The sequence below is a fragment of the Ochotona princeps genome, chromosome 23, assembly GCF_030435755.1.
Source record: "Ochotona princeps isolate mOchPri1 chromosome 23, mOchPri1.hap1, whole genome shotgun sequence".
Lineage (NCBI taxonomy): Eukaryota > Metazoa > Chordata > Mammalia > Lagomorpha > Ochotonidae > Ochotona > Ochotona princeps.
In genome coordinates this window covers 31,219,172-31,241,311 of record NC_080854.1, presented here as the reverse complement: position 1 = coordinate 31,241,311, position 22,140 = coordinate 31,219,172, and the positions used below count along the sequence as shown (strand labels likewise).

Below are 22,140 nucleotides of genomic sequence, written 5' to 3'. Positions count from 1 at the left end.
ATGCTTACAACTTTAAACACTGACACTATCAAATCACACAGAGCATTGTGTGGGCAGTTCATCTACTCAAAATTCTCCCCCACATGAAAAATACTTGAATACATATCATGGAGAAAATGGAATGCTCTAGAATCAATGGTGTCTCAGAGGCTTTAGCATTGAGCAGAGCAAGCAAAATGTGCACTCGAGTCAACACGAACTCAGATGAATAATGTGCAGGAGCCACACAAGAAGTAGAAACCTACAAGTTCACGGACAGAGAAAATGTGGCTGCTCAAGAAAGCACCAATGATAGGGGTGGCATCCGAAGAGACTCACCCTGTTGCTGACCAAAAATGAAGAGAGGGTATTTGAGAATGAAGGTTTTTAATCTATTCATTCTTCAGATCTTTTAAGTTTCTAACCAGGCTCAAGTCAAGTTCAAGGCAATCTATAACACCTATATCTCATTTGCTTTCTTAATTTTCCAGGGACCATTTTCACTCGATTGTGTCTTGATATAATACTACCAGCTTTAGCCAAGTTCAATGAAATAAATGATCATGAGAAAATGTTCCATCAAACAAAAGGTCAAAGGTCTTCAGCAAAGCATCTTCCTTATGTTTATTAATATCTCCAGCCAAGATTCATGTGCCAAATTCTTAACACTTGCTTCCAGGAAACAATTTGTCAAAACTGACTCTTTCACAGTCTTGGTTTATGTTCCTTATAAGCTTCTTCAAAATCGCAGAGTTCAGTGGAATATAAGAAGCCAACAACTCAGAGCCAATATGATGGCTGAGTTAGCGAATCCTCTGTCTGCATCCCAGTTAGGTGTCAGTTCATGTTCTGGCTGCTCCACTTCCCGTGCAGCATCCTGCTTATGGCCTGGAAACCAATAAGGGACAGCCCAAAGCCTTGGGACCCTGCACCTGTATGGCAGACCTGGAGGAGGCTCCTGGCTGCTGGCTTCAGATTGGCTCAGCTCCAGCTGCAGCAGCCAATTGAGGAATGAATCGGTGGATGGAAGAGCTTTTTCTCCGTTTCTCCTTCTCTTTGTAAATCTCCATTTCCAATAAAAATAAATCTTAAAAAAAAAGTAACAACTCAAAAGAGCCCATGAAGTTATAAACAACAGTGAGGTCTCGACTGAGGTTGGAAGCCAGAAGGCCTGCATTTTAGAAGCATCTACTCTCCTTATCATAATGATCTTTTTCTTTTTCTAACACTGAGGCCAGGAAAAAAAGAAATTGGAACAGTATGGGACATGGGTTTGCTTGCTTATTTTATTATTAGAAGTTTGGGTCATGAATATGGTTATTAGAGAAAACAGCAAGAGTGTTTCGAAGGCTGAGGACAGCACCTCTGTACTCTCAGAGCATGGACCCGGCCAGGGCCAGGGCCAATCGACAATGGAGCTTCTGTACTCTCCGAGCATGGACCCGGCCAGGGCCAGGGCCAGGGCCAATCGACAATGGAGCTGGCGATGTGCAAAGGCACAGGGCAAAGCTGATGAGTCAAACCAATGGACGAGAAAGATCTGGCTGAACAGGCGCCGTTGGTCAAGGAGAGGGACACAAAGCGCACCCCAAGAGAACTGATGCACAAAGGGTACCCCCAGAACTGCCTTCCTTTGGCTTAATGGTTTCCAGCACTGTGAGAGGTGGACTGTCTCCTGTTCTGACCCACCAGGATTGTGGCAATTTGTTGCAATCATAGGCAACAACACGTCTATTTTTGACTCCTCCATTGCAAGGAAACAGAGTGAAACCAGTTCAGGAGGAAGTGAACTACATAGGCCAATACGCTTTCAACTCCACCACCCTAATTTCTTCAAGACCTGAGTGTTGACAACCTGTAAATGCAAAATGTCTTCCTTCGCATGACTACGATGTCAAGGAGTGAAATTCAAAGGTGAAGATATCCATAGGTCCAGAGAAAGGTGCACAGACTCGGGAGGTCATCCTGCACTCTTGGCCCTTCCCACAGCCAGCGAGTCTTTCACGGCCCTCCTTGGCCTTCCACTTCTGTCTGGTCTGCATAAGCTATACCCCAGGGCCCGGCGGCGTGGCCTAGCGGCTAAAGTCCTCGCCTTGAACGCCCCGGGATCCCATATGGGCGCTGGTTCTAATTCCGGCAGCTCCACTTCCCATCCAGCTCCCTGCTTGTGGCCTGGGAAAGCAGTTGAGGACGGCCCAATGCATTGGGACCCTGCACCCATGAGGGAGACCTGGAAGAGGTTCCTGGTTCCCGGCTTCGGATCGGCGTGCACCGGCCCGTAGCGGCTCACTTGGGGAGTGAAACATCGGATGGAAGATCTTCCTCTCTGTCTCTCCTCCTCTCTGTATATCCGACTTTCCAATAATAATAAAATCTTTTAAAAAAAAAAAATAAGCTATACCCCAGACTGCAGTCAAATTTGACACATGACTGAAAACATCAACAGGACCAGCTTCTTTGGGGAACCGACCAAGCTAACGTGGCCGCTATAAAGCTTGGGAGAAGCCTCTCACTTAGGAGAAAGCTAGTGCCAGGTGGGACCCCCATGGACCACTCCAGTCCACACTTGCCAAGCATGCCTTCAACATCCAGGCTCCTTGCAGGTGAAGAATGAGGCAGATGGGGGTATCTGTTCTCCGAAGCAGAGCATAGAAATACGGGGAAGGAGAGACGGGATAAAAGGGAGAGAAAGAGCAGTGCAACCCAGAAGCTCTCTAAGTCTGCAGACTCCTGGAAAGCACGAGCCAGACTTCAAAAAAAGAAATATTCACCTTGTCAGAACAAAACCACTGCAGAATTAGACGCAAACCTGCTAATACAGCAATACAAAGCCGTCTTTGTGAAAGTAGTTTACATCATGATTGAATTTAAAACCTGTGAAAACTTAAAATACAAACCAGATTTAAAGCAGATTCATTCAACGTGATGGTGACAAATGCATCAAAGTTTAGACCCTGGACTTGGTGCAGGGAGGGAGGGGATGGCTGGCTCCTACACTGGGCCTCAGGGCCCCCTCCTGGGTGGAGCGCCAGGTGGCTCTCACACACAGCAGTCCAGTCGGACTCACCCAAAACTGTCCCTCCACCTGGGGTACATGGGGGGATGAAATGTTCCGCTGTAACCTGTCAGTGGCTAGTCTTCATCAAATCTCTCTTAACTACATTTAGGCTCCTGGATCTCAATAATTCCTAGAGGGTTTTCTTGCCATTTACAAAAACTTGCTCAAACACAAGTGGAAAAGGCCTCTCCAAGTACAGCAAAACTTGACTCAGATTTCCAGTATAGTTTAAATACTTCAGAAAGCATCTTGGGAAAATTGAATGATTCAAGTTCTCACTTGCAAGTCATGTCCAAAATTATTTTCATCAATTCATTTTTTAAAATGTGTTTGGCCATCTTTTCAGCCATGAATGGCTTCTTCAGTGTATGCAGAGGGAATTTTTATATAAACTGGTCCATTTTCCAATGGCCCAGTTTCATCATGTGGGATGTAATAAATATTTAACTGTTATCTTCACTGTGACCTACTTACATATCAAAATGATATTTAAAACAGAAGGGAAAGCCAAGAAAGAAACCAGCACACACAGCTTTCCTCCCAGGAGCAGGAGTCATGACTACAAACTATATAGTCAAATATTCCACTGCAAAAATCAGTCAGTCCCACTTGAACAGCCATTGCGCGACTGACCAAAGGAGAGGAGGAGTTAATAGACTACACAAACATCAGTGAAAGTCAGGGTCCAGAAAACCAGACCCCAAAAAACTGAAATCCGACTTTTCTTACCTCTTGTTCTAGACAAAACCATATCCTTTATTATTTGCATAATAACACGGCCCAGTATCATGACAGAAATCAGGTGGTAAACTCTCCATGGAGTCAGTGCAAGAAACCTGCAGAGAAAAACAGAAAAAGAAAAATTACAATTTCTCTTAAGGAGTTCGATCTGTGCTTTAAAAGCATGCATGCTGACTTCCTGCCACAGGGAAAAAAAAAAACATACATGCAAGAATGATTTCACTTTTTAAAACCACAGGGCCTGAAAGTCATTGTATAGACATTAAAGTCAGCAAGCAAAAGCCCTTGAACTGTGGGCACTTTCCTGCCAGACTCTGCCCTCTAATTTGGGCAGAGGATATGCTGTCATGGGTGTGGCCCAAACATCCCCTCGGTCTGACATTTCCCTGCCCAGAGGCAGGCTGGAACTGGCCCGACTGATTCCTGATGCGCTACAGAGCCCGAGCTGCGGAACTCCCCGACAGACACAGCGCCCTGCTCACAAAGTCCTCTGTCCTAGGCCTTACTCTGAACATCCTGGTCCCTTCTCTTCAAAATATGAGTTAAAGATCCAACTTGCTAATGCTTTCTTCTGGGAGCACCTCCACCCCGCCTCTAGGAACCGGTGCTGTCATCAGGCAGAGACAGACCTCACGAGGTGCAGACGAGGCGTGGCTGTGGTCTGAGCAGGTGAGCAGCGAGCAAGGGAACAAAATAACACCAAATCATGCAGCACTGGATAGGAGGACCAGACAGAAGTGGCCCTTGGCCTTGGTCTGGGAGAACGGATGAAATTCCAAGGAGGACAAAAGAAGAACCGATCCGGGTTCAACATGCTCAGTGCTCTTGGGTGGCCTCGGTGGGAGGAGAAGGCAGAGGAGGGCTAGCAACTGGCAGGGACAGGAGGGAAGGGGAGACAGGCAAAGGACAGGAGTTCCCCCTTGGCATCAGAGATCAGACAGAAATCCCAAGGCACAAAGAAGGAAGATGAGATGCTAGCTGATTCTAGAGGACCAAGGGGCCCCAGGAAGGAGGCTCAGTATCCAGGCCACCCGGAGCTCATGCGCTGTGTTTGGTCGGAAGCAACCCATGTGAGACATTGGGAGAAGCTGTGGGTGGAACCCACCACCAGAGAAGAGCCACACAAGTCCAATGCGGAGTGCAGGTGTGACCTTGACCAGTCAAATGAGCATGTGGCACACAGACTAGGTTAGTTCCTCTTTTCTTTAAAAAAAATTATTTGAGAGGACAGGAAGTAGTGAGAAAGAGAGGTGGTTCTCTCATCAGCTGCTTCACTCAAAACCCTGCAACAGCTGGGCTGGGCGGGGCTAACTCCAGGAACCAGGAACTCAATCCAAGCCTCCTTTGTGGCTGGCAGGAATTCAATCACTTGAGACCCGGGCAGCCATCACTGCAGGAAGCCAGAGATCCAAGCCGAGGTGGTCATCAAATCCATGCACCATCCGGAGAGGCCTCTCCACCCCAGGCCAAGCACCCACTCCCAGCTGAGTTCACAACTCCCACAAGAGGCTGACGGCCTGGAAAACTTCAAGCACAGATTCCCAGGCCCCAGGCTCCTCTCCCTAGGTCTTCTGAAATGGGAGATCCAATTACTCATAGCTACAGCCAGCAAATATTTATGTATGGTTTCCCCACACTGGGTCAAGCCCTGTGCCCCCAACAAGGAACAAATGGCAAACCAGGAGCAGCGACCGAAGGGGAAGATACACATGAGAACCCACAGTGCCAACACCCTTGTCTTCAAGAGCAAATAATTTGTTCTTCCACTAAGAGGCTACCTCGTGCCCATTATAAAAAAAAAAAAAAAAAAAAAAAGATTTATTTAGCTGAAAGGCAAAGCAACATACAGAAGGAAAGCAAGAGAGAGAAATGCATCCACTGGTTCACTCCCCAAACGGCCGGAGCAGCCGGGGCTGGGCCGGGAACTCCAGCCCAGTCTCCCAGGGGCATGGCAGGGGCCCGAGCACCTCGGCCATCTCCTCCTGTCTCCCCAAGCACATTCGCAGGAAGCAGCATCCGAAGCAGAGCATTTGACCTGGCGCTCCTGTGCCCCAACACATGTCCAATTTACTTCAAGCAAGTTATTTTGCTGTTTGTTCTATTTGGTGCCTTCCTCTGTACGTCATTAATCCCTGCTACTGATCGTGTGGGGGACTCTCTCAGGTTTTTCTCCATCATATAAAATTGGCAGTTTTAAGGATTTTCATAGACCACAGTAAAAATTCACTTACACGAAAACACATGTAAATGACACTAAAGTTTCAAAAACTAACATTCATCCTTACAACCTTTCATGTCTCCGTGATATTTTCCATTCCAATGATGGAGTGTTTAAATGCCAACTGCGCTTCACTCACTCACTCTGGCCGGGCCTCAGTGAGCTGTAACCTAGAACTGATTCACATGCGTCGGGGGAAATCTGAAAACATTAGTGCTGTGGTGTGAGTAGGACTTGGTCCCAAACTCATGTAGACATTTACCAAAAGCATAAGGTAATAATAAAGGCAAACTCAGTCCAATTACAGCTTTTAGGGGCTTGGCCTCATGGTAGATTCTCGGGCCCTGGAGATGAGGGTGGTTATGAGATGGGCACGCCTGCCTGCTCCTCCTCTTGGCTTGTCACATGATCTTTCCTCCCTGCTATGCCCTGACACCCTCAACAGACACCTAACCAATGAGCTGGCCATTTTTGATCTTGAACCTCCAAAACTAGCAGCTAGACAGAGTCAGTTGCCTTGCGGTGCTAATGTAAAGTTGCTAACACAAGCAGGGGTGAGCTTTCATCAGAACATCCTTCTCCGTCAAGTTGGACAAAGCCCTGGGAAAAAGTTGTCTTAATTAAAGGCGTTCAGAGCTAGTCAGAGAGTCACATCACTGATGTTCTAAAAATGAAAAACCTAAAGCAAAAGAACTAAAGTGGAGAATAGTTCCCAAGCACTCTCAGGCTGGGCCCTCCGTGTACCAGGCCAGGGTCCGGCTGACATCTCGGCCAAGGGACTTGTCGGTCGCTGAGACGTCTCAGTCGGCTGAGAGGACCAGCACCGCCTGGGATGGCAGGGCCAACACTGTGTGGGCTTTGACGGTTTTTTCCTTTGGTTTAGCAGCTTAACCCCAGGAATGAAATACAGAAACGCTTGAGAAATGAATCCACAACAGGAATATCTGGGCATACGCATAATTTGAATCATTTATGATGTTTAAGCTTGTTTGTCTTAGGGATCCACTTTGAATTCGGTAGTTGAGTAATTTAGACTGGTGATTTGAGGAATGAACCAATCAACAGATCTCCTCTCCCCTTCTCCCTTTCAAGTAAAGTGGGAATAAATTAATTAGAGGTTCTTTCACATCTCTATGCTAGAAGGCAGGTGTGTTTCTAGCAGGCGGTGTGCCGCATGAGGGTCTGGCACCTGCCCTGGTGACCTCGCAGGCGGTAAAGGCCACTGCCTGGGGATGAATTCTGCAGAGGCTCCTTGGAGGTCACTGTCCCTCACTCCCGCTTCCTGGACTCCCTGGATCACATTTAGAAATGGACACTTCCCCGCCTCCTGCTTGGACACCCTGGAAATGCACTCCTTGGAAAGACTGGATAAATGCTGGACGCTGTCTTAACTTCCCTCTGCTGTCCTCTACAGATAACTAACCCGGCTTTCCTCATCGCCTCCCCTTTCTTGCTTGCTTTTTGGTTTGTAACTATGCCCTAGCACTTCCCATTTTACCCCACTCCAGAAGTAGAGTTTGGAAGTGAGCTAACTTTTTTATTATTTATTTTTATTGCAAAGTTGGATATACAGACAGGAGGAGAGACAGAGAGGAAGATCTTCCATCCAATGATTCATTCCCTACACTGTTGCAATGACCAGAGCTGAGCCTATCCAAAGCCAGGAGCCAGAGCCTCTTCCGGGTCTCCCACATGGGTGAGGGTCCCAATGCTTTGGGCCGTCCTCGACTGCTTTCCCAAGCCACAAGCACTGAGCTGGATGGGAAGTGGAGGTACCAGGATTAGAACCGGAGCCCATCTGGGATCCCAGAGTGTTCAAGGTGAGGACTTTAGCCACTAGGCTACCATGCTGGGACCTCCCACTCTTTCTTTAACATGATTTAAAAATCAGGAATTTGAGCAGAGCCAGCGTTCACTGCAGTGTTGTCCATCTTGGCTGCCAGGGCACTGTGCAGGTAGGCGCTCCAGTTCCTTGGACACAATCCTGCTCATCTTTGCTAAGCAGTACTTTAAAGGGACATTCACAAATGTAGCCCACAGAGTTCAATGAAGCAGCTCTCAGCTATTCACGGAAACTGGTCACTCACCAAGGACTCCATGGAAGCTGCTGGTTAATATTTGCTAGGCTGATAAACAAAAGTGTGCTTTCTCAGCGGACATGCAAAGGCCAAAGAAAAATAAGTTGCTTTGGCATTTATGAAAATGTATTCTTTGAGAAGGAGGCAGACCAAAGACTTTCTCATCACTCTTTCCATGGCAACAATCCATAGTTCATCCCAAACAACCTGCGACTCCTGGACATGGGGATCCTGACGCCAGGGCCCTGCTGGAGCGCTCAGAGCACACTCAGGCTGCACAGTCCCAGTTCCTGGTGCTCGGACGCCTTCGTCAGCTTCACACATGCCCAGTCCCAGCCCAGCCCAGCCCAGCCCAGCCCAGGCCGGCCCCGACTTACACCCATCTCATACAGGAAAGCGCCACATTTCTTGCAGCATCCAATTCTGCGCAGTATCCTATCATTACTGTTTTCATTCCAGCCACAGGCATCTATCAGACAGCGACTAGCGGCTGGGAAAATCCCAGTCTGCGACCAGTGAAACCAGAAAAGGCAGACAAGCAAACAACCACATTCAAGCAAAGCACTACTGAGAATGCAGGGCGAGCAGAAGAGAGGGGGGAACTGCCAGAGGGCATCCGAGAGCAGGCTCCCGAGCAGGTGGATCTGAACTGCCTAAGGAAGTCATCCCTGGTCAGGCAGAAGCGGTAGCACACTCAAAAGGAACTGCCCCAGAGGACCGGGCGAGAGCCTAAACCTTCACAAGCTTGCCCTTAACTTACCTACACCTGGCTGTGGCAACGGTCCTGCCCTCCAGAGCCAAACTCCAGATGAAGGAAATGGCAGCCGTGCAGGGAAAAGAGGCGCTGTTCGCACAGCTGTGCCCATTCGCACTTAGTTAACCCATATAACAAGCTGAGGGGAGAGGGGCTCCATTACCCCCACTGCACAGGTGAGCAAAGTGAGGCTGAAAAACCCTGGCCAGACTCTAAAACAGAGAGGAGGTGGGACCCAGGTGTGAGCCCAGGCAGCATGGCTCCCCGCTGGCTTTCTTCCCACTGACAATGCCTCCTGGACACAGGTGTCTCCCTCATGGAAAGAGCTAAAACAGCTTTTTGTTTGTTTTTAACATATAGACTATTCTTAGAGCAGTTCTCAGTTTACAGAAAAAAGTAAGCGGAGCTTGCAGAGAGCTGCCATGTATCCCCGGCTTTTCTGTGCATGGAGCTTACCCAGTTGTTGGCATCTGCATTATTAACACAGTACATCTGTTGCAACTATGACACAATGCAGGTCATAGTACCACCAAGCCCACAGCTTGTGTTAGGGTTCCCTCTGTGTTGTGCAGCCCTAGGACTCTGGCCAAGACACTGCGTCACACACCCACCATGACAGTCTCACACAGAAGAGTCTCACTGCCCTAAGACATCTTGGGTTCCACCTGCGCAGCCCTCCCTCCCCGGAGCTCCTGGCAGCCACTCACCATGACAGTCTCCACAGTTCAACCTTTTCCAGAACATCACACCATGTGAACCACAGTTTGAAGCTCTTTCTGACTGGCCGCATCCACTTCACAATATACATAGAATGGAAGGTTCTTCAGTGTGTGTGTGGCTGGGGGGAGGGCTGCTGGCACAACTCTCTTTGTGATCCCTGAATAACATCCCACCATCCAAGACACATCTCAGTACCCACTTAAGGACATGTGAGTCGCTTTCAATGTTTGGTAATTACAAACCCTGTGATAAAATTCACATGCAAGATTTTGCATGAATGTTACGTTTTCAACCCATGTTAGCTCTTCTTTTTAACAGTTCCATCAGCATGCTGGCTCACACTGAATTTACAGGTAGCTGCCATGAGGAAGGGGTTGCATTATTTAAACCTAAGTCTGTCTGACCAAATGTTGGACATGGCCCATCACTCACACTGACAGACTGTGATGGAGGCATGAATTGCTTCTGTCCCGCTCAGCTCGGAACTCCCACACACCTGACCTCTGCCTGCCGGAAGCCCTCACTCACTCTGCCAGAGGACGGCTTTGATCAGCACTGGAATCCTGCTGCTGGTGAATGTATCATCCCTCTGGCACTCTATCCCTGTCTCTGTCACTTCGTTCTATCCACAAGGACATCCCCGGAGACTGTCGTAAGCACCTGCGGTCCCCCACTGCACCGCTCAAGTGTAAGCATCAGTAAGGGTGGGTTTGCTTAGCTGCAGATAAGAGTCACTCTAAGACATATCACAGTTCCCTGCAGAAAAGCCAAATACCACTGGGCGCTGCCAAAGACATGCCGGGATACGGCCTGAAGGAGCCCTGAGGTGAACCTGCTGATCTGTCCATTCAGAGTACTCCTTGGCCTTGGAGGAATCCCGAGTGGTCCAAGGGGCAGGGGGCGGGCAGCCAAGAACAGGGGCAGCAGGGAGTCAGGAGGAGGCAGAACTGTGCAGGAGCCGAGGCTCTGAGTCCCTGGGACACACTCACAGTGGGTTAAGCTGCCACCTGTGACACCAGTGTACACATGTGCATCCAGTTCCCTGCTAACGCACTGGGAGAACAGTAGGAGATGGGCCAAGTCCCTGGGCCCCCCCACCAGAAGGGACCTGGTGGAGTTCCAGGCTCCTGGCTTTGGCCTAGAGTGTCGCAACCTGGGGAGCCATTCAGCAGATGCAAGGTCTCTGTCACTTCCTCTCTCTTGAACATTCTTTCAGAAAATAAATATCTTTGTAAAAAAGAACATACTGCAAGAGTAAAATGATTCACCATGAATTCCTCAGCACAGGGCTCTCTGACCCCGGGCCCTGTGTGGCTGCATGGGTGTGGGCTTTGAGCCCCAGGGGGGCTCCCATCACAGTGGCCAAAAAAAGGCTTTCTTCTCCTTGCAGGCTTTCGGTTTAACAGACGCTGCTGTTGTCTTATCCAATGTCAGTCCAAGGAACTGGGACGCCACTGACAGAACTTAGGATCCAGAAAGTTCAGAAATACCATTTTCAACAATTCCTATGTGTTTAGCTATCACAAACCTTTCTACAGATTGCCATGTTTGTTTTAACCAAATAAAAGCCAGGAAAAACCACTGCATCCTTTTAAATAAAAACCTCACTGGTTCACTAACAGAGTTATCTGTTCTTTTAGTTGACAAGGAACATTCCAGATTTGGGAAACCATGATACTGGACAATTACAATATCCATAACTGGAAACCACTGACAACTATATATAATACATGAAACTATTACATGAGTTTAATAATATCCTCTGGTCTCATCAAGGCATGCTGCAGAACTTAGCTGCTTCTGGAAGGTTCTGTTTTGGGACTCACAGTTCGTCTCTGCCTGCGGCCCACATGACCTATTTCTCCACCTCAGTGTAATGATGGCTGTACACACAGCCCCCGGGCCCGGTGACTTAGTTCTAGCTCGGGACTTCCACAGCCCGTGCACGACATCCAGCCTTGTACAGAATGGCTCTGACTCACCTCTCCGCGGTGCTGTCGTCTTACCGTTTCCTGTTTCGCCTGCCCTTCCTTGCCTTCTGCTCCCAGACTCAGCAGCGTTCTTTTGAATCCGCATCTGGACTTCAGGCAACTCAAGAGACTTCTCCTATGCTGGTACTGTTAAGCTAGTCTATGCAACTAATCTCTGTTCCATTATCTGGGTCAGCCTATGTGCTCAGAGGGTCAGAAGAATGGGGTACGACCTAGAGAAAGCCTTACCCTCCACACAAGGCCAAAGAAAGGGCCTGGGAAATCCTCCGACTGTTTCCATTTCTGAATGCACCCTGACTGAAGGAAGAAAGTTCTCCCACACAAGAATGGACTAATGTCAATATCAGTCTTCGCCGCTGCTGACAGTGATGCTGGCTGGAGCCAAAGCATACGTTTGGTTTGTTGGTTGGTCTTTGGTCTTCAAAGGAAGCCAGGTATTCGAGAAAGAGCACCAGAAACCCTCAAGTTCTCAAGTGGGAATCAATCTGCAATACTGCTTGGTGATTACCTTAAAACAGAGATCAAAAAATGGGGTTTTGGTGTGCTCCTTCACGGATACACAGCCTGTGCCCTTAGCCTACAGTGGCTCTGTGAATGTAACAGCGAGTCAAGATGTGAACGGAACAGGACATCACATGGCACAGTGACCCAACAGACACTGCAGTCCATAGCATCACATTCTGCTCAGAGAGAAAAAGAAAAGGTAATTTCAAGACTCAGGCTCAGGCACCTTAACAGCGCAAAACTGGCTTTTATTTCTTCGTCATACAGATCTGTGAACCTGGTGACCAGAGCTGCTGTGCGGCATGAAATGATGCGAGGAAAGGTGCTCAATACATTCTAACCTGAATCATAATGAGTAACCATTTTCAGATGCACAAGCTAGTATGTGTGTTAGTGACCAGGCACACAGTTCTTTAAAACCGATGGAATGAGCTGGTATAATAATTTGGAAAAAAGGAGATAATCATTAATGTAGCAAATTAATTTAGTGATAATTCAATTACAAATCAGAAATTAAATGAAATTCAGAATACTTTTTTTTTCTAAAGATGTTTCTTGAATTATCATGACCAGAAAAGCAGATTGCAAGAGTGAGAAAGAGGGTGAAGGCGGTACTGATGAGTGGGCTCCCTTCTGCAGAGACAAGAGAAGTTCTACAAAAACCCACGGGCAGCGACACGCTGTCAGCAGCAGTCAGGAGGGGTCGGCCACAGAGCGGGGGACTGGCTCAATCCAGTGTAAACAGGTGATAATTCAGTGAATTCAGGGAATGTGCCCAGGTCAGCAAGGCATGGCACGGGCCACACCAGACAGCAGGGACGAGCAGCGGGGAGTCTGTGTTGTTTGTACACTTGAGCCCGTGGGGCGGAGCTGGAGAAGCCAAGGGCACAGCTGGAGTGGAACCAAGTCCATCTGAGGTCAAGGCAAGGCGCACTGGGCATGCTCGACTCCACTGCCTGGCACTGTAATTAGGAAGAAAATGAAGGATGGTCGTAAGTCACTCAGGACAGGGCAATACCTTCCCAGCTCCGTGCCACCTCCCTGTTCCCACGGGCTGACCTGTCATAGCAGGGGGCCTTCCACGCAGGCAGGGGAGTCCACTCCAGCAGCCTGCTCTAGCCCAGTTAGGACTAACAGGAACATTAGCAGCACTCACCATGGCAAGCAGAGTGACATCAGATCACAACCACGCATGGCCACAAACAGAGGGTGGGGAGAAGGAGCTCAGGAGGGCAGCAACAAGAGGCACAAAAAATAAAACGCACATAGATTCCTGACAGCCAGACAGTTTCTCCAGGCTTTCCCAGAAAGGAATCAGCCACATTGTAGCTCCAGGGCTGAGGGCTGCTATGGAAGGTCCTGCTGTTTCTCCACTTCTTTCACTCCAAAAATCACCAAGGATGTAAAGAATTGGACTTTGGTCCCTAAGCCTCCATATGCTGCCACCCTTGCCTGGCTCCACAGCCCAACTGCAGTGCCTGGCCCCCCAGCCCAACCCCTCCCTGCCCCCTTACCCTCAGGCTCTTTCTTGCTGGAAGCCCTGCCAGGCATCTACATGTCCAACTCCACGGTAAGGAATTGTGACCACAGCCTAATAACCCACTGTCGGAGACCATAGCCACACATAGACCTACTGAGACAACCATTACCCACCAAGATCCTGGACTCAACAAGTTCACGCTGCCGTGCCCTGGCTCTGCCTCTCCTGGTCTGAGACTACATGACTAGACCCGAAGTACTCACACATCTTGAGTCAAGTGCATGAGTTTGCTAATAACAAAATACCATAGGGGCCAGCATGTTGACTCAACTGGCGGATCCTTCACCTCCAGGCACCAGCATCCGTGTGGACATCATGTCAGCTGCTCCACTGACCATCCAACTCCCTGCTTGTGGCCTACGAAATCAACAGAGGATGGCGCAAGGCCTTGGGATTCTGCATTCCCATGGGAGAAACAAGAGAAGCTCCTGGCTCCTGACTCCTGACTTCAGATCAGCTCAGCTCTAGATGTTGAGGCCATTTGGGGAGTGAACCAGCAGAGAAGATCTTTTTCTCTGCCTCTGCTTCTCTCTGTTAATTTGCCTTTCCAATAAAAATAAGTTTTAGGGCCTGACACAGTAACCTCATAGCTAAAGTCCTTGCCTTCCATGCTCCAGGATCCCATATGCACACCGGTTCAGATCCCAGTTGCTCCACTTCCTATCCAGCTCCCTGCTGTGGTCTGGGAAAGCAGTAGAGAATGGCCCAAGGCCTGGGGACCCTGCACCTGCATGGGTGATCAAGAAGAGGCTCCAGGCTCCTGGCTTCAGATCGGATCAGCTCTGGCCATTGTGGCCACTTGCGGAGTGAATCAACAGATGGAAAACCTTCCTCTCTGACTCTCCTCCTCTTTACATATTTGACTTTACAATAAAATTTAAATAAATCTTTTTAAAAACTCAGAATTTATTTTCTCAGTTTTGGGGGCTGGAAGTCCAAGAACAAGGCTGACGTTGTCCTGAAGCCTGTCTTGCTGGCTTGCAGGTGGCTACCTTTTTTGATGTCCTCACATGATCTCTCCCCATGTGCACACACCTTCTGGCCTCTCTCCTGCTGGGGATTCCAGTCCAATTAGATCCGGGCCCTCTCCTGTAATGCTAACTACCTCTTAAAGGTCTTCTCTCCAAATCACAGCAACAATTCAGGTACAGCAGGGGTTGAGACTTCAAAATCTGAATTTCAGGGAAACCCACTGCAGTCCAGGATGCGAAGTGTCTGACTCACTCAGCTGCTTTCTCCAGAGTCAACTTCTTAATTATCTATAAATTTTTAAAGATTCATTTTTATTGCAAAGTCAGACATGTATATATATATATATATGTATATATATATACATATATATATATATGAGAGAGAGAGAGAGAGAAGGAGTTACAAAGAGGAAGATCTTCACCCAAGTGACCACAACAGCCGGAGCTGAGCCGATCCTAAGCCAGGAGCCAGGAGCCAGGAGTCTCTTCCGAGTTTCCCACATGGGTGCAGGGTCCCAAGGCTTTGGGCCGTCCTTAACTGCTTTCCCAGGCCACAAGCAGGGAGCTGGATGGGAAATGGGGCTGCCAGGATTAGAACTGGTGCCCACATGGGATCCCAGGCATCCAAGGCAAGGACTTTAGCCACTAAGCCACCATGCTGGGCCCAAGTCTACTTCTTAAGACTTCCATCGATTTATTTGAACGGTGGAGTGACGGTGAGATGGAGACTAGGGAGAGCATGACGTCATTCAGCTGCGGTTTCACTTCCCAAATGTCTGTAACAGCCAGGAGTGGCCACATCAAAGCCGGGAACCAGGAACTCCACCCTGGCTGCCCTGTGTCCCCAGTGGGCTATCTCCAAGGTAGGCTGCCTGTCCTGGCCAGCTAACCCGGGAAATGATGGCATCACCCATTGTGACAAGTGAGAAAACGAAAGTGTATTAATATTCAAGCATTGAGGAGGGGGTCATCCAATTTGAAAGTAACTCCAACTCCCCAACACACAGGTATACATGCAGATATGCATAAGCACACACGACTGCACTCACCTGTCTGCATGAGTATTTATAATCACTCTACTTCAGTCCAGAAAACATTCACAATAGCTTAAATATCTATGGTAACACAAAGTAAATTCCCACAACCAACGAAACCGAACCAAGGGAAAACAAAATCAGATGACCTGAGCTGAAGTTTACCCGTAAGAATTCAAACCATGGATTAAAATTCAAGAATTTGGCTCTGAGATGACATCTCCAGGATAATAAAATAATAACTTGATTCTTCATCATCAAAGGAAGGGATTTTTAACCCAAAAGAAGATGACAGATGAACTTAGGCAAACTTCGCAGATCTTGGTATGAAAAGAATCAGTCAACAAAACACAGCAGGGGTATAAAACAGGTGCATAGCACAGACCATGCCTGCAAACTCACTCTGAAAGTCAGAGCCAGAACAATCAACTGCACAGCAATACCATCCTGACATGTCAAGAGGCAATCTTAGACAATGCTAGTCTTCCATGTACTTCATTGTTTGCCAAAAATGAGATGTAAAATAGGAAGAGCTGGAGAAATATGATTAGAAGGGCTCTAGAAAGAAACAAAGCCAGCCCTTTCAAAACCCATTGTGGACAAACTCAACATGGGTTTGCTCCAAAGGGCTACCTTCACCCGACAGGTCTGTACCGGCTCCTTGTTCCTTTGTGTGCAAGCACAAGCAGCTCATGGCAATACAAACAACCCTGACAGCTTTCCCTAATCAAGCAAGGGGGACAAAGCCCTCTCTTCGCACAGGCTTCGAAGAGCTCCAGGGAAAACACACCCTCCCCTGATAACGCCAGCTGAGATTTCCAGGGTCATGCTAAGTCTCCATACAAGATTGAAACAGCTCAAGAAAAACAAAGCAGGCAGCAAGAATTAAGAATCTACAGTAAGGAAACAGAACGGGTTCTCATAAGGTTCTGCAATCCTGGAGTGCATCACTGCTTGTCAGTAACATCTGACATGAAACAGCAGCACGACAAGAAACTATCTCAGCCCAACCACAAACGACGACTCCACCGCCGTGACCCAGGAATCAAGTCCGCATTTCCCTCCCATGCATACAACTTAATCAGACGAGAATGGAGGTGAAACTGCTTGCAAATGACAGAGAAATGTCACAGGCCATGCACATCATCTTTTAACAAATCTCTGTCATGAACAAGATTATATCAGCAATTCAGATGCATCATGCCCAAAGCAAGGGACTGTGCTGATAAGTGAAATCTTTCTTTGGCGTCTGCTTTCCAAGGCTCGCAGAAGGCCTGAGCGCTCTGGCCTCCAGCCCATGCACATGGGTGGGGCACAGCATTCACACAGCAATGGAAACTCAAGCCTGCTGGACAAAAAGCCCACTCTTCCCCCACTGTAACCTTTCCTCGTTCGCAGCACCTCACTCATGCCCACTTGTATATCTAAAAGATGATAGGAACATGTGTACTATGAAAAATGCTATGTATCAGTTTTAAAATCTTTACATCCAAATCATGAACTTCATTTTCCTAACAGCTTTTTGAAGTACATGTACGTCTGTTTGCCTGGTCATTTCTTCCCAATCGGGCCTTCCACATCCCCAACTACAAGCTCTGTGAGGCCAGGGCCCACTCCCCTGCTTAACCAAGTCTTCCCAGCCATAACCACTGCCCAGCCAAGCAGGTGATCACCAGACATTTTCTTATGATGTTGCTCATTCCGTGTTTCTTGCATGAATGATTGTTAATATAATTAATTAATCATGCACACAATCAAATTAACCATCAATCACGAATTCCCTAGAGCATGCTGCCCTAACAGTGACAGCTTGCTCAACACACACACAAATAAGTGCAAGAAGTGTCAGAATTTCTGCATTTTTAAAGATTTTCTGGAAACGACAGATAACACAGAGGGAACTCGGCTTAGACGAAATGTTCTTTCTCCTTTAAGGAGAACCATCTTCAGGTAGCCCACTTGTCTACTCTGGTTTCTGTTGCTCACGCACACTATCAGAAACTGGGTAAGTCACATTTTTAATTTCCAATCATATTTTAGAATATATCCTAAGAAACTTAGGACTTAAGTAAAAGGGAGTGCCCAGCTAAATATCTTTTAAAATGTAGATAAGTTGAAAGTTTATCCTTTTTTATTAATTATAATTTATGAAAAAGGATTTTCATAAATTAAATCTCCCATAAGTTAAATCTCCCCTTAGAAATTTCTGACATTTTAATGTTATACCCATAAGTGACAGGAGGATGTAAGATATGGTTTCCAATATACTCAAAAGGTACTTACAAGTTACACTCAAAGACTCTAGCCAGAAATGTACAATCATCCCTGAAAAGGTAAAGGAACAGGTGACAGCTGGGTCCCACCCTGCAGTCAGCATCCCAAGTTACACCCACTCCGACCAGGAACGCACCTGCGGAGGTGGTTCTCACTACCGCCCCTCCTTCAGTGCATGCGCCATTTCCTCCATGGAGAGATTTTTTTTTTTTTAAAGATTTTATTATTATTGGAAAGCCGGATATACAGAGAGGAGGAGAGACAGAGAGGAAGATCTTCCGTCCGATGTTTCACTCCCCAAGTGAGCCGCAACGGGCCGGTATGCGCCAATCCGATGCCGGGAGTCTCTTCCGGGTCTCCCACGTGGGTGCAGGGTCCCAAAGCTTTGGGCCATCCTCTCCTGCTTTCCCAGGCCACAAGCAGGGAGCTGGATGGGAAGTGGAGCTGCCGGGATTAGAACCGGCGCCCATATGGGATCCCGGGGCTTTCAAGGCGAGGACTCTAGCCGCTAGGCCACGCCGCCGGGCCCTCTCCATGGAGAGATTTACAGTCTAGGCAACTCAAGGGTAAGTGAACCCTGGGCCCCAATTGTGCTCCTCCAAAATCGCCTCACATGCCTAAGGCTGCCACTGCCTTAGACATTCGGCCTAGAACATTCCACTCCAGAGCTGTCTCCTTAGCTCATTCCCTGGCTTGGTCCTGAGGCATCTGCCCAAGGTCGCTCCCTGACACCACAGCCACGCAGCCCCTCCCTGTCGCTCGCGGCCCCTTGTCCTTGCTTGCGTCTTCACCACCACACCCACCTGCTCCTAGAAGTCGGTGGGATTGCTTAGTCTTATTTTGACTACTTGTTCCACTGAAATACAAGTTCTGTGAGAACAGAAATTGGACCTTCTTTGTCCACTGTTACATCCCTCCCACGAGGAACAGTGTCAGTGTACAGTAGCCACACAAGAAATAACCAGTGCGGGATGACCCGAAAGAGCCAGGAACACGATGACACTGCTGCTGGAGTCAAACATGGGGACTGCTTCCTGGAGCGAGCCACGCCACTGTCCACTGCCTCCGAAACTGCCCTCAACCCTCTCTTGGCAACCTCACTTCTGAACACTCCCGTTAGCTCTCATTAGTACCTGAAGCCACTGCCACTCCCTTCTGTTCTTTCTCCACACACACACACACACACACACACCTACGAATGCTGCAGTGTGCTCTGTTCAAGCTTCCACGAATTAACTAAGCACCTAGCACATGTTAAGTATGCAAGGAGTCTCAAATAGTTCACAAAAATGCTTATCATGGAAAAGAACTATGCATGGTTTCAAGCTCTTCTACTCCAAAATACATGTGTCTTATTTGTATTTCACTATGCGGCCTCTGAAGTTCCCTCAGGCTGATTCCCCCATCTCTCACACCTGGCTCCTCTCCCCTGAGGAAACTCCGCCTCCCCTGCCAACCCGGCCCAGCACCTTGGGTCCGGACAACTCAGCACGCAGGACACTGCTTCTGTTAAAACCATCTGCTAATCCCTCTGCTTCTCTTCCCCAGGGTCCCAACGCACCCAAGTCTCATCACATTCCCAACAACGAGTAATAATGCCACACCTCACTCCTCTGTGCTCATCTTTACAAAGATTCACACACCATCATGGGATGAACCGAGAAGGACGGGAGGGCACAATGGCGCAAAGATGATCACTCAAAGAGCGGAGCCATAACATCGTGCCAATGGGTAAGGACTCAGGGGTAGACCGCGAGCACCCCAGCCGCGAGCGCCCCACCTGCGAGCGCCCCAACCGGGAGCGCCCCAGCCACGAGCGCCCCACTTGCGAGCGCCCCTGACGCGAGCGCCCCAGCCGCGAGCGCCCCAGCCGTGAGCGCACTGAGGAAACCCCATGTGTTTCAAGAGCCAGTGCCTGAGGGAACCAGTGCCCCTCCCTATCCATGCACGGCAGATGCCATGCTCCCTCCCTCAGCTCCTCCAACCTTTCTGAACATCTACAGTCCCTTGCTGGTGCCAGCATGCAGGGAGACACCTCTGCTCCCCAAACACAGCTTGCTGTGAGTCCCGTTGCAACACCAAGCAGGGCTAAGCCCTCTCCAACCCTGCATCCTGTGGAAAGCCCTCTCCATTAACCCCTTTAATGGCACTGTATCTTCTAGACCCTCTGCCTCCTCCAATCACCACTTTGACCTAGTGTGACACCCAGAGACTGTTGCATGCAATTTAGAACTGTGACATGCTGTTTCCTGGAGCCAGCCATGTCTCTGTGTCTCCCAAAGCAGAAGGGGAACTTTCAAGGGATTCCGGGTGTACCTGGTGGGCCCAGCACCACACTCACCTGGGCCACTGACTGCTGTCCGGGAAGGGACAGAGATAGAACAACATACAGACCGGATGAATCAAACTGACTGAAACCATCCCTGTTCATGCAGAAGCAACTGGCTCCCAAAATAACAATGTTCACTGGAATAATTACATGGAACTAACTCTGCAACAGGAAAACACAGGCCCAAATAGTCTCCTATGGCTCTTCAGAATAATGCTATAGGAGAGAAAGAAAAAAAAAACACCTGATTTTATGAAAAACAGACGTGACTTCATGGCCTGACCCCAGGACTATTACCTGAGACTGCTGTCTCATTCAGCAACCATCAGCTACATATGGCTACTTCAATGGACACTTGAGCTACTAAAAAGAAAAAACACATTTCCTGAGCCACAACAGCCACATTTTACACGCTCCATAGCCACTCTGACCAGCAATGCAGCCATCCCCTTCCCTGCAATGTTCCACCAAACAGGGCAGGTAGACATCTTTGCTTGTTCAGCTCCCATCTCTGGGGCTGAGCTTCCTCTGGTGGCAAACAGAACAACACAAGTACAGGCTGTGCTATGATTTAAACAGAACACCTAACCATGAACATTCCTTAACAACGGTAACAAAGCTGGAGCAACCACCAAACTTACATGGAGAGTTAGAGCTCCACAAGAACCTAACAACAGCAGTAGTGACGCTGTCAAGGCAGCTACTGCCCGCTGGAATAAAGAGCCTCTGTTGCAGGCTGTGCGACCAGAGGGACGGCGTGCAGGAGCAGAAAACACACACCCAGGCCCAAGCATCTCCGGAAAGCCGCTCTGCAGGAGGAGCGCGTGGACACCGCAGCACGGACAGGTGCACTCAGGGGAACAGCGAGCAGAGGGGCCCGGGAGACCCTGAGACCCAACAGAGGCATGTGACCGAGACCTGTCCTGTTGCTGAGCAGCTGTGGAGATGCCCACGAGGAGGGTTTAACCCAGGGAAGGAAAACACCAGTTAGGGCCACCTGACAATGTAAACACAACCTGGTAGAGAAAAGCACCCCCACACAAGGGCCCTCCAACAGCAGCGTGCATCAGATCAGCTGCGAGAACCCAGCAGTCCTGGCCCCGCTTACAGAGACTGCACTTGAGTGAGATCCAGGCACCCGTAGCTCTAGAAAACATCCAGGTGACGCTGAGGGTCCAATCACGTGGCAGGAAAAAGGGCGCATGACATCAGACGTGAGGCAGGAGTCTGCCATCTACCCCATGCCAGTGCCGCCTGTGAAACAGACTGTATGCAGCTCAGCTCTGACAGGGAGGGAGCCCCAGGCATCCTGGACAGCTAAAGCCATGTGCTCCCAAGCCTGCAGCTGGCCTAGGCACACAAACCAAAGCTAATGTCATCCCATAATGCCAGACGCACCAAGGAAAAGCTCCCGGCAGCGACTTTTCGCTCTGCCACTGGCTGCAACTGTGGCGTCACAACCAAGTCCCGTGAAGGCGGCTCTCCAGGCTGCACTAGAGGCACTGAATCTGTGTTACATGACCGGCAAGGAGGCTTGGAGGAGCATTCTGCCACATTCCTTATCTATCCCAGGTTACTGGAGCCGAGCTGCCACACAAACCATGGGTCAGAGCTCACCGCTTCCCTCACCAAAATAGCAATGCCCTGAAACAATTCCTGAAACAACACCAAGATCTGAGTCTGAAGTTGTCTGGCAGCTTCAATCATAACGGTCACACATGGAAACCGCCCAGGTGGACACCAACCAGCAAACAAAAAGGAACAAGTTATGAACGCACACAGCAGAGATGAACTCCAAAGTTCATGCCAGGTAAAGAAGATAACTATGTTATACGCCTATGTCACTTATATGGAAGCTTAGGAAAGGCAAATTTACTGCAGAATCAGACCCCAGGGTTGGGTACTGACAAGAAAGGGGCTTCTAGGGTGATGGACTAGTCTAGATCCTG

General features: G+C 48.8%; 1 protein-coding gene across 1 annotated transcript in view; it reads right to left on the bottom strand.

The window, feature by feature from the left end:
- Positions 1–22,140, bottom strand: part of RETREG1 (reticulophagy regulator 1) — a 100,542-nt gene that overhangs the window by 72,979 nt on the left and 5,423 nt on the right. The window contains exon 2 of the mRNA XM_004583627.3: positions 3,767–3,873. Within this exon, the coding sequence (XP_004583684.2) occupies positions 3,767–3,873 (107 nt within the window). The remainder of the gene's footprint in view (positions 1–3,766; positions 3,874–22,140) is intronic.